The 12524-nt window shown below is 56.2% G+C and overlaps 4 protein-coding genes across 4 annotated transcripts in view; 1 reads left to right on the top strand and 3 right to left on the bottom strand.

Annotated features, from left to right (window-relative positions):
• Positions 1-657: 657 nt before the first annotated feature.
• Positions 658-3141, bottom strand: VDBG_07951 (vacuolar protein sorting-associated protein; the record flags this gene model as incomplete). Its single annotated transcript, XM_003001646.1, has 4 exons — positions 658-2346; positions 2525-2686; positions 2742-2874; positions 2934-3141. The coding sequence occupies 4 exons, from the start codon at positions 3005-3007 to the stop codon at positions 658-660; spliced, it is 2058 nt and encodes a 685-aa protein (XP_003001692.1).
• Positions 3142-4054: 913 nt separating this feature from the next.
• On the top strand, positions 4055-6966 carry VDBG_07952 (ubiquitin carboxyl-terminal hydrolase; the record flags this gene model as incomplete). The annotated part of the gene is made up of 2 exons (XM_003001647.1): positions 4055-6052; positions 6103-6966. 2 exons carry the CDS (start codon positions 4055-4057, stop codon positions 6964-6966), a joined length of 2862 nt encoding a protein of 953 aa, XP_003001693.1.
• Positions 6967-8063: 1097 nt separating this feature from the next.
• Positions 8064-10296, bottom strand: VDBG_07953 (long-chain-fatty-acid-CoA ligase; the record flags this gene model as incomplete). The annotated part of the gene is made up of 3 exons (XM_003001648.1): positions 8064-8150; positions 8217-9765; positions 9854-10296. The coding sequence occupies 3 exons, from the start codon at positions 10294-10296 to the stop codon at positions 8064-8066; spliced, it is 2079 nt and encodes a 692-aa protein (XP_003001694.1).
• A 1352-nt stretch (positions 10297-11648) lies between these two features.
• Positions 11649-12524, bottom strand: part of VDBG_07954 (conserved hypothetical protein) — a gene marked incomplete at both ends in the record, with an annotated part of 3472 nt that continues 2596 nt past the window's right edge. The window contains one exon of the mRNA XM_003001649.1: positions 11649-12474. Coding sequence (XP_003001695.1) covers positions 11649-12474 — 826 coding nt within the window. The remainder of the gene's footprint in view (positions 12475-12524) is intronic.

Here is a 12524-nt window from a genome sequence, read left to right on the forward strand (position 1 = left end):
CACCTAATGATGTTCAACAATCACTTCTCATGTTCGTCGTAACACGTAGCTGTCGAGTCCCCAAAAGGTGAATGGTGAAGAAGGAGGGCAACAGCTACGCAACAACCTATTCGGGCCCGCCGCTACAGTCCCTATAAGGCACGAAGTACACATAAATCCGATAAGAAACTCGAGGTTGGCGGGCGGAAGCTGCAGCTGATGTCCCTCTGGGTCGACGAGACCCCTGATGGCTCAACTTTGTACTGGGTTCTATGTGCGAAGCCCGCCCGACTCGCAAGAAACGGCTGTCGACGTGAATTGGCAGAATCTCACCGTTTCACAGGCCCCCTCATTGAGACAATGAGAAATCCAACAGCACATCAAGCAAACCGAGCGCGACTTTGGTAGCCAGCAAACTATCCCTTTTGCACTTCCCAGAAACACCAGCTGGACACACCCACGCCCAGCTACGTCATAACATCTACAAGTTCACAAACAAATCGCGCTTAAACTTCATACGGATGATGCAGTTATTTAAGTAGCCTGCACTACAGTTTTGATCTCAACTAACTAGCAGGGCCTGCTCCTCCACATCACAAACATCACAGCATCTTCACACTCGATGCGCAATCCTCACTCAGATGTCCCTTACCGGCGCCTCTTCTCCTTGCTGCTTCTTCACAGCTCAATCAGGCTTTCTTCCACAGCTGGCTGTTTCGGGGCAGCCTGCGAGGCCGATGGCGCCGACTCCTGCGGATACCCGGGATATTGCTGCTGCTGCTGCTGACCATTCCATGGTTGCTGCTGCTGTGAGGATTGCTGCGGTACTGAAGGCTGCCAGTAGTTCTGTTGCGAAGGGTGGAGCTGGGTGCTGGTTAGGCTGGCCTGCAAGGCGCGCTGCCCGGGGCAGGCGTCTGTTGCGGTCCGGGGAGGTTGATGGTAGTGTTGTTGCTGTTGGAGGTTAGGATAGGGAGACGCATTAGGGTCGACGCTGGGCGGCGCTGATGGTGGGGCGCTAGGTTGTTGAGGATTGTAATAATATGATGCTGCCGTGGTGTTCGGGTCGGCGGAAGGCGTCTCGGCGGGTTGGCCATGAGCATGGTGTATATTTGTTGGCGCAGGTGGAGCTTCGGCTGGGTATCCCGATGGAGGATACTGACCTTCAGGAGGCCCTGTCCCGCTCCTCCAACTATCGGTTCGCTGGACTCCCTGATGAGGATATTGTCCTGTAGGAGGACCTGAAACAGCGCCCGTATGGTTGTAAGATGCATACTGCGGCTGTGGGGTTTGCTGGGGGTGTGGTGGGTACATTTGCGGCGCTTGTCCGTAGTCCTGTCGCTGCTCGCCAGTGTAGAAGTTCTCGGCCGCGCCTGGAACGCCGCCCTGGATAGATGGGTAGGAAGTTTGGCGGGGTGGCGGCATGTTGTAGCCTCCAATGGTGTGTTGGTGATATGCCTTGGATAGGCGCTCCTCCAGCATCCTGTCGTAATATCGCACCACGGTGGATAGCTTGGCGTGGAGGTCCAACAGTGTATCTGCATGCGTGGTTAGTTTGAAAGTCTTACGACTGCGATCAGAGGTGAACTGACCGTGTTTGCTCATAGTCTCTCCATATGTCCGCGCAAGCTTCGGCCTCAGGGCACCAATGCTGTCATACAGCTCCTGAATCTGCGGCTCTCTCAAAATTGTGCCGGGGGGTTGCGTCTGAAGCCTGTCGACAAGCGTTGCGAATAGGTTGATGTTTTCGGCTTCGACCGGAGTCAACTCGTAATCGTTCTTCGGAAGTGCGAAAGTGGATGTCGCAGCAGACGGCGCTGTGAACGTTTGTTCCTTGAACGCGGCCGCATGTCGCTGCTTTTGTTCCTCCATATCTGCCAGCGATGCAGCTATGGCAGCTTTGAGGTCATCATCGTCATCCTCAGCCTGTCTAGCGGCAGCGGATTTGCCACCGGCGTTTGCGTCTGTCGGGGCGTTGACTTTCGGCTCAACATATCCCTTGGAGTGGCCCTTGACCTCTTCCAAACTCATAGCCAACGCCTTCTTAAGATCCTCGTCGAAACCCTCGTCGGCTCGAGCGCTCCGTGGCTGCATGGCGGAGGTACTCCGTGTCTTGTGCGGATAAGTCGGCGTCCTATCTTGCGACGCGCCTGCCTGGCTTCCGCGGCCGCCCCTATCAGAAAGCTTCGCAAAGCAGCCATCGTCAACACGGACTGCTTGGAGGATGCCGAGGTGTGGAAGTGGTATGGACTTGCTCGAGCATTGCTGGTCGAAGCAGTTTCCGCAGTTTCGGCAGTGGTGTTTCCGGTTTGTGAAGGTGAAGGCAGTTCGGCATCGCATGCAGACGTCGGAGTCTATCCATTCGGGGGGCTGCACCTGAGTTAGCAAAGGTCCCTTACGCGATTATCGAAGAAAACCGGCTTACGGCGCTGCTGTCAATCATGCTGCTGGAGACACTGATCTTGGGAGGGAATTGGTGACCTTCGCGTTGCAAAGTTTTGTAGACTTCACCGATGTATCCCAGGTCATGCCGTCCTTCTGTAGCGGCTGCCCACGATTGCACAAGCTCGAGGATTTTGGCTTTGACCTCAGCGTTTACAGCCACCGCCCCCACAGCTTGGAGAAGTGACACCAGGTTGTCCATAAACTCTCTTGAGGCGATTTCGGCAAGGAAGTGGGTGCCTCCATTCTTGACACAGGTATCAGTTAGCTGTTCAGTCTTGTTAGCCTGGTGATTCGGTCGGAGAACCTCGGATCAAACGTGCGTTGAGTGCACTCAGCTGTGTATTCGGGTTGCGGTTGCCTATGCGCTTCTTCAAAGAGCGCATAGCCTCCTTTGGCTGAACAGTCTTGGATCTGATTACATCGGAGATCTCGAGATTCAGGGCAATGTCTTCGCTGCGGAAACGAGTGTTAGAAACACAGAGAAGAGCGTGCATGTTAAGAGGTGAAAATACAGGCTGCTGCTGGTGGCCTTTTCGATCTGCTCGTCTAGAGCCGTGTTGGCGGATGAGGACCACCAACCCATCATGGTCGTCGGAGCAGCGTTGTCGTCTAGAGGCGGGGGTGATCAAGGGATGAAGCTGCAGACTGTGAGGCGTACGAGTAGGCGATCGACGTATTACACGGACTGTAAGGCGATGGCGATGGTGTCGAGGGTGAACGAAGTTTGTTTGCCTAGCTTGGGAGATGCAGATGTAAAGCTCGGCGTTTGGAGTCTGCCTGATGCCCGCGATGCTCAAAGCCGCAGCTTGGCCCTGCGCCGTACTTCAGCTGACTAAGTTGCTCATTGGGAGGCGCCGCCAGCTTCCAGCCTCCGGTGGTGGTTGGCCCGGGGCGATGACGACGTGCTGCGGCGACCGCCCCTCCTGAGCTGCCCGTTGCCTGCCACCTAACCCAGGTCACTTGACGACCAGGCAGCATGACACAGTACCTTTGAAGCTAGCGGGGACCTCTCTGTGGCGCAGGCTGCGTCACCTTCTGGTGCTTCGACTTCCATAATTCACATGGTGTGCCCCGCCGGGCGCCTGCTCCCCGCCTGTCTCCAGGCTTGCTGGCAGGCTCTAGGCCCTGTCCATCAGTGCAGGGAGCAAGGCTCCAGGGCGCTGCTTCACCTAGAGGCACGAATATGTCACCTTGGCACCTCTGTAGATGTACCACTCGCCCCTCCACTTCTCCATTGTGGGACCCCCCCCCCTGCCCCCCCTGTCGACCCAGATTGAGGGTGGCAGGCCTGCCACTGCCTCGGGCAGCTTTCCTTTGACAACACCACCACTTGTAGGCTGGCCAAGCCATCGCGAACAAAGGCGCAACCTCCCACGATTCTACCACGCCTTTGTTCCGAAGAATGCGTACGATTACAGCGTGATCTCTTGCGACTTGAGCGCTTTGCATCTTAACTTAAATCCCGACTTGACCGACATAACAAACCTGCGGCTGCGACTTATCCCCCTCCGATTTACGTCCTCTAACGATCACGACATGTTCTGGGTGCTCTGCATTTTGCTTGAAGATCTCCTCGGCTGATATGAGTTTCGCTACCTCTTCGATCACCTCCGCCGCTCTGCAGCCCTCCACCATGGGTAGCAACGGAGGAATGGGTGCTAGCCACCGCGGGACGCCGTTGCCGCACATCGATGACTTGACTTCGCAGCCAGTCGACATGGACATGCAGCTACCTCTGCGCAAGATTCTCGACAGAACCGATGGCGCTCTCAAGTCCGCCGAGGCACTTCGCGATTTCGGTCGCCCTGCTGAAGCCCTCCGCGAGTTCATCCAGGCCGCCACCATCACCGTTCGTCTGATACCAACACATCCCGAATACGTATCGGTTCAGGCTGGTCGCCCGGAGCTCAAGCGCATGTACAACAACCTTTTAAGCAAGATCAACGAGCAGCACCCTACATTCGAGAAGATCAAGGCTGCCATTATCGAGGATAACAAACGGAGTGGTGTGCGGCCCCTGTCGCGCCCTGCGCAACCCGACAATCGAAAGGAGTGGGAAGGGCCAGGATCAGTGCCGACTGATACGAATGGAAAGCCGAAACCTGTCATCCAGCCCAAGCCTCTATCACTGCAGGGCCGTCCCACAGCAAAGAACGTCAGCGATCTTCAGGCACGGTTCAAGAACCTAGGAGGCCCTCGTGCTTTCTCTGGACAGGACCCTCGAATCAAAACCCACCCACACGCTATCACGACGGATCATCCGTCATTCTTCCAACCCGGCATAAATCATACAGACCTTCCCAAGCCGCCACAAGCTATCTTCAACCCTGCCACTGGAAAAACTCTTGAGGATGCCGCTGCTGCCCTGCCTTCAAGCACCAATTCATTATATACTACTGGACCACCATCTGTATCTGCGAAGTCTGGGCACGCAGGAACAAATGATTATTTTGGACCCGTCCGCGCTTCCACAGGAGACTCTTCTGTTGGGAAAATACCCGCTGGAGGAACCTCTGAAGCGAGGACACCCCAACGGAAAGACACCATGCCCAAACCAAAATTCACGATCCCTGAAACAGAGAAGATCACCGTCGACGAACTGCTGAACTTGCAAAAGACTGCACGCGTGCTTCTCATAGACGTTCGGCAACGCGAGGCTTATGACGAGGGCCACATACCATCGCAGCACATAATGTGTATCGAGCCATCCACCCTCACTCGCGAAGACGTGACGGGTAGTACCATCGAGGAAGCGTTGGTTTTGGCACCAGAGCAAGATAATGCCCTCTTCCGGGCGCGAGACACGTTTGATCTCGTTGTCTTCTACGACGAAAGCTCAACGAAGCTTCCGAAGTATGTAGCGAAAAAAGAAGACGGAGTCCTGTTGACGTTGAAGCGTGCGCTGGATTTGCTTTCTATCGGTAAAGAGCTACCTCACCCGTCCAAGCTCCTGGATGGAGGACTGGATGCATGGACCGACACGTTCGGCAGGCAAAACATAGCGACGACGTCGGACACTGGCAGCATACCGCTCATTCTTCGGAAGGCGCAGGCATCCGTCAGGCCGACTACCAGCCGCGTGAAATATCCTGGGTCCAAAAATATTCCTCAAGGTAAAATCGATGAGTGGAATCTGCGGATTGGCAACGAGGATCAAACTATTCGCATCATACGCTCGCCCGGAGAACTCCTGAGGGACTTTTCCAGCACTGGCCAGCAGTCCATGGTGTCGAGCTCGCCCAAACAACCTCCTCGGCCTCTCACAAGCAATAGCATGCCACAAATGCCCCAGCGAGCCGCCGCAAAGCCAACACTCAGCGGCTTTACCGACACCAGTTCTGCCAGCACGACACAAGCCTTGGTCAGCAAATCAAAGAGCGCTGGTCAACACATGACTGGACTCAATAACCCCCACAACTGGTGTTACGCCAACAGTCTGATCCAGTCGCTGCGCCTGTCGCCTGGGTTCGGAGGAGAGCTGGCGAACAAGGATTGGGATAAATTGTACGTGTTGCCACGAAAGTCGGACGAGAAGAGTGACCATCCACGGTTGATGGCCCGCATCATTGCGAACCTGTTCTACTGGATGGCAGAAGGCAGCTTCCCTGTGATGAAGGCACAGACATTGATGGTAAGCCCAGAACATGATTTGGGGGAATGATTTGTAGCTGACTCTTTCAGGACTACTCTCTGTCGCTTTGCAACGCCAATTCCGTTCAGCAATTTGGCAGCGCTCGCCAGCAAGATGCCTCCGAGTTTATGACCTGGCTCATGGATGCGCTGCACCAAGAGACGAATACCAAGCGCGACAAGGAGGGTCAGGAAAAGTACGAAAGCCCCGACATGCGTAACGACAAGTCCTTAATACAGGGCGCCTCGGAGTGGTGGAACAAGTATTCTGTCGCAAATCAATCCATCATTGATCGATACTGGCGGGGCGTCCAGGCTCAAGTGGTGACGTGCACCAAGTGCAACAACAAAACGCTATCCTGGACTCCAGTTGACACGATCATGCTGCACATTGACAGCCCCAAGCTGCAGACCCTCGAGCAGTGCCTGAGCCTCAATAGCAACGAGGAGGTCTTGGATGGGTACCGGTGCGACAACTGCCAGAGCAACTCACGCGCCATGAAGGCTGTCTACTACCCTCGCCTGCCGGAGCTTCTCTGCATCTCCCTCAGCCGCTTCAGCGTTGCCGAGGGCAAGGTCTCTCGCAATATCACCTGGAACCTCAACAAGCTGAATATGGAGCCCTACACCGCTGACCACCGTATCCCCACCGATCGGACTGAACATCCCCCACCCCAGTACGAATACGAATGCTACGCCGTCATCATCCACGCGGGCCGCGATATCTCGTCGGGTCATTACTTTACGTACGCGCGCGACTTGACTTTGGCTGACTCGAGCATGTGGTATAAGCTCAACGACTCGCGGATCTCAAAGGTCGGCAGGCAACCAGAGATATTTGGCAACAGCAATGACACGCCGTACCTGGCATTCTTCCGGCGAAAGCAGTCTGGCTCCTCAGGAGGCAAGCTGTAAATGTCTCGCCGTGGAACACTAAGGGCGTGGTTGGGCATGCGGGTAGCTTGTACCCGAGTGTGTTTAGTGTGTATCTTTTTTTTTATCGGGGGGCAATACCCTGTATCTACGTGTCTTTGATTGATTGAGATTGATAGAGCAGGAGGGGCGCCGGCTTATTGCTTTCTCTGCTCTTTGCTCTCTGGACTTTTGTTTTCAGGCGCTAGCATGGCGTCTGGGATGAGCGATCTCCGTTTTCTCTGTTTAGCGGCGGCGGTGACGAAAGCGACGGCGGTGCATGGTATTCATTCTGAGCGTATGGCTGCATCCGTGTGGTGTTTGATGTGAATACTGGAATAAAGAAAGATGGAAAATACGCCCATCTTTGATGATTCTTTGCCATTTTTTTTTTCTTTCTTTGTGAAAAATGAAAACGGCTCTCGACTTAGTGTGCCATGCATTTTCCCTCCCTCTTGTCGTACGGGGCTGCTTGCCGCCGCTCATCTATGAAGCCATCCCTTGAATCTGTTGGCTGACAGAGGCGCTGCCGGTGTTGGCGTATCCTTTGTGGTCTCGCCCAGCCCAGAGGTGACGGATGAGGTTGGTCTGGTTTCCAGACCTCATGGTGGCGGGAGCTACTGTAGACACAATGCGCCGGTCGGCCGTTGACACATTGCAGATATTCGTCCTGGCCTTACTTTGACGCCCCCTCCTTCTCCCATGTTGCCTAGCCGGGTTTGCTCTTAGAGTTTCTCTGACTCAACATGGCACTGTCGTAGCGATCGGCGGACCCTGAGTCTAGAAGGACCCTTAATGACGGCAGATGCATTCCAGTGGCAATCATCACAGCCGCGTTTCTCACGGTACGACATCTGGCTCTCAACGAAGCCCTCGATGTATTGACGGGGCAGACGATAACGTCAGGTTTGAGTGCAATTCAACAAGCGCTTCACAAAATAGCAAATATCAGTACACGGCGCCAGAGCAAAGTTGTTTCGCTGCGCGAATCGCCGTGTTACAATAAATAGATTGCATTCAATGCGCCCTCATCCTGTGCCAAGCAATCCCACCTCTGCTTCAATCACACGAGCTTCACCACCACGGTACACCAGAACCGCTTATTTGCCAAACGCCTTGGCAATTTGCGTCTTGTAGTGCGCCCGGAGCGCTCTCCTGTTCACCTTTTGCGTGGCAGTCACGAGACCCTAGAAAAGAACAAGGCCGTTAGTACAGGGTCCAGACGTGGGACGGGGCAGGCAAGGACAACTTACACTAGCAGGCGTCCACTCGTCCTCAACGAGCACAACAGCGCTGATAATCTCGATGCCGCCGAGTCCGCCGTTCTTGCCGACGGTGACAAGGTCCTTCAGAACAGTGTCCTTGACCTTGCGGTCAGAGTGCTGGTGCGCCTCGTCGACGCCGAGCTTCTGCGCCAGCTCGGTCAGAGTCTTTTCGTTGGGCGCGATGACGGCAATAGGTCGCGAGCTGTCGGGGTCCGTGTCGATCATGATGTTGGCAACAAACTGGCTGCCGCGGTAGACAGACTCGAGTTTCTCAAGGGCAATGTACTCGCCGCCTTGCATCTTGACAAGGTTCTTGACGCGGTCGATGACGCGGAGGTGACCCACGGCATCAAACTCGCCAATGTCGCCCGTCTTGAACCAGCCATCGGCGGTGATTACCTTCTCTGTCTCCTCCTTGTTGTTGAAGTACTCTTTAAAGATGGCAGGACCCTTGATGAGAATCTCGCCCTGGGGCGGAGTGCTGTCGGTCGAGTAGTTGAGCTCCGGGAGGGAAACGAGCTTGATGTCGGCGGCGGCGGGGACGGGGCCGATGGCGTTGGATGTGTACTCGAGGGGGTCGCCGAGAGCACCATTGGCGCCCGTCTCGGTGAGACCGTAGCCCGTGAGCATGGGTGCGACGGTCATGGAAAGGAAGTGCTTGGTGCCGTCAGAGATACCACTGGCACCGTTCATGGTGAAGCGCAGACGGCCGCCCGTCAGCTCGCGAACCTTGGCGAAAACGACAGAATCGAGAACCGTCGCGAGGGGCAAGTTGTTCTTGCTCATGAACGTCTTGTAGTTGAATGCACCCCAGAAGAGGGCCTTGGTGACGGCGCCAGCACTGTTGACCTTGGCTTCAATGCCCTTCTTGACAGTCTCCCAGACCTGAGGCACGCCGACCATGACGGTAGGTCGCAGCTCGCGCATGTCGCCGGCGCAGTTTCGCATGGAGGTATCGGAAAGCGTTCGGGGGTTGCCGTAGCCGAGGGTGCCGCCGATGAACAGCACAATGTTCTCGAGGACCATCTCGAAAATGTGGGCGAGCGGCAGGTACGCCAGGATGTACTCATTTTGACTGACACACTCCTCGACGTTGGTGTAGAGGCCAGTCACAGCAGCCAACACATTCTCATGCGTCATTGGCACACCTTTGGGTAGGCCGGTCGAGCCGGACGTGTACATGATGCAGTAGAGATCTGCGGGGCTGGGCTCGACAGGGTCAACGGGGTTGTCCTCGCCCAGCTGGCGCACCTCCTCAATGCTGTAGAGGGTGGTATCGGGGTTCGCCTTCTTGAAAGCCTCAACCTCATCGCCGGTGGCAAAGTGAGAAGCGTCATTGTAGATCAGGAACTTGACAGTCTTGGCCTTCTTCAGCGGCCTGGTGGCAGTCTTGAGCAGCTGGGGGTCGATGTACATGGCGTCGGCATCGGTCTGGAGGAGGGAGTGCTCCAGGCCCTCCTCGCCAAGGGTATCGTAGGCGGTGACGAGAGAGATGGACTGGGAGCCGCAAGCGTGGGACAAGGCCATCCAGTTGAGGCTGGGTGACGTCGGTGGTCAGTCACGGTGTCTCGGGAGCATCAGTGCGGGGGATTTGGGTTCCGCGTGGAATGGAACGGGCTGCTTACTGTGTCGTGGCATAGAAGTGCAGCCTGTTGCCCTTGCTGAGGCCCAGCTTACGCAGACCGGAGCCCAATTGAAGGATATACTTGTGCAACTCGGCGTAGGTCAGGAAGGAGAAGGGCGACAGCTCGAAGAACTGCCACTCCTTTTCGACCTCCTGGATCTCGCCATCGACATTCTTGGTAATCTTCTTCGTCTCCTTATGCAGCTTGATCAGCTTGCGGGTGCCGGCGGCAGGTTCGTTGGGGTAGACGCGGGCGCTGCGCTTGACAATGTCGTAGATGGTGTTGACGTCCTCAGCGGGGCGCTTGCGAAGGCCATCCTTGGCTTTGGGGCTGCGACGGGGAAGGGTCTCGCCTTCAACCTTCTCGTAGCCAGGCGCTTCGATCGTGAAGGGTGGCTTGTGCACCTGGTACAAGGGCATGATACCCTCCTTGTAGTTCGGCATGGTGGCGGCGGCGGGTTCGTGGAGGAGTATGCTGAGGAGAAGGACAAAGATGGCAAAGGCGATGACGACAAACTTGGAGCTCGTAAATGGAGAGAGGGACGGAATGGTGGAGGATCCGCCAGGGGACAAGAGCAGAGAGCAGATGGAGGAGAGAAGAGGAGTAAACCTGGCAAGGTTTCGGGAGCCAGGCAGAGACGCGAGGCTTGATTGATATTGGTGACGGTTGGGCCAAGTCTGTCTGCGTCCAAGCGAGGCGAGCCAGTTCGGGTTGATGAGGAGCTGGAAGGCAAAGGCTGAGGTACCTACTGTACATTAAGCTGGGATTGGGGCACAGGCTGAAGTGGAGGCTGGCTGGCTGGTGACTGATGCCTCCGCTTTCCACTGGGGACGGAGCTTCACTGGAGCTGGGGGGAGCACGGGTGCCCGTGCTGTGACGCCAAGCCACAGGCTGCCTGTCCCCTCCCCCCTCCCCTTCTCACCTCCAGGCTCTAAGGCTCCAGGCGCCCAAGCCCCGGATTCGAGGCAATTGCGTCACGTTTGCGTTGGGATCCGCTTACTGAACAGAGGCGCAGGTCATGCGACTAGCCTCTCAACATACCTAGGCGGCACCCTATCACTTGAATACAATTCAATCCAACCAACCCTACACTCCCTGGGTAAGGTACCGTATGGGTAATGTACACGGATGAAGTCAACACAGCTGATTTCTTCCTCTCAATCCACGTCCTGCCATGACGGTAGAGCTCGCCACGCCTCAATGCATCCATCCATGCAGCCGAGGTTTCTAAACACTTGCAATCACGAGCTCGTTGTCGCCCCGAGAGCCTCGGTGATGACCCTGGCCTCGCTTGCGACTACCTCTACCCCAATCAGTCAAGAAACCACTTGCGCGTGGGTAAGGTGCCCCTCAACGCCACACTGCAGCAGCGGAGGGCGGGGCCTAAGGCTAAAAAAACGGTTCTCTGCATGTACTAGTTGTTACCTCACATGTTGCAGGTAAATCTACAGTAGATGCACGGCGACGACAAAGTGGGAATAATGCTTCTTTTTCGCCTTAAATGCGGTTCAACTAACAACTTCATGTGATCCTTTCGTCGAGATCCTCGTAAACTCTTGGACTGGACGGGCGAGCCGATTCCTCAATCTTGCAACATGGCAAGCTCCACGTGGTGGACATCTCCGAAGTCCAGAGAGCACCCTTATTTTTTGCCTATCCTGCACGCCCAGATGTGCCGAGATCCCGCAATCTGTGAATGAACGACTCCCATTGTATGCTACAACCCGGCGCGCCAACCCGTCGCATGCCGGAACCGAGACCCGGCAGCCATGTCATTTTCTCGGACACTGTCCTTTTACTCGCGGGGCTCACGGGGAACCTGACCCTCACGGACGGCCGCCAGGATGAGGTCCTTTGCCTGCTCGACACCATCAGCAGTGCCGACAACCTCGATGGCCTCCTCCTGGGAGTCGCTGCGAGGCACTGTGATCCTGCAGCCACTGTGCTTGCGGATCGTGTTGACCGTGCAGCCGCCCTGACCAATGACGAAACGGTATGTCTTGGGGTCGGGAAGGATCAGATAGCCGACAGTAGTGTTCTTGCGGGCCTCCTCGATCGCCTTGTTGATGCTGGCCTTGGCCTTCTCGACGCCCTCGGGGGGGCCGCGCAGCACCCAAGCAATGTCGCCCTCTTCGGTGGAGCCAACGCTCTCGACCTTCCAAGAATGGGCATCGGCCGTCGTCTCCTCGTCGTCCGTAATCAGAGGCAGAGCACCGCCGTTGGCGCGAGTGGCAGAAGACTTGGCTGGCACCGACTGTCCGTCGTGGCTGACCGTGACCTGGTGGTTGCTGCGCAGCTGACGGAAGATCTGGCCGTTGTTCGAGACGGCGTGGTGGAGACTGCGGGGAACCTGCAGCGCCTCACCCTCCTGTTCCTTGACCAGCGAAGCAAGGTGCTCCTTGGCCTTGGCCACGTTCTCGGAACTGCCCGTAAGCTTCACGCCAGTCTTGCCGTCGCCCTGTCTTGGCACATCGATAGAAACCGACAGCTGCGTCTCGAGCTGACGCTTGGTCTCGCCACCCCTGCCGATAAGGGTCCTGTGCTTGTCAGTAAGAACCTCCAAGATCTCGGTGACCTGGTTCTCCTTCGAGGATACGAGCTCCAGGATCCGCGGGGAAGATCTTCTCGACAACGTGCGTACGGCGCTCAACCTTGACAGTGTTGGGCTCGA

Source organism: Verticillium alfalfae, genomic scaffold, assembly GCF_000150825.1.
Source record: "Verticillium alfalfae VaMs.102 supercont1.11 genomic scaffold, whole genome shotgun sequence".
Taxonomy (NCBI): domain Eukaryota; kingdom Fungi; phylum Ascomycota; class Sordariomycetes; order Glomerellales; family Plectosphaerellaceae; genus Verticillium; species Verticillium alfalfae.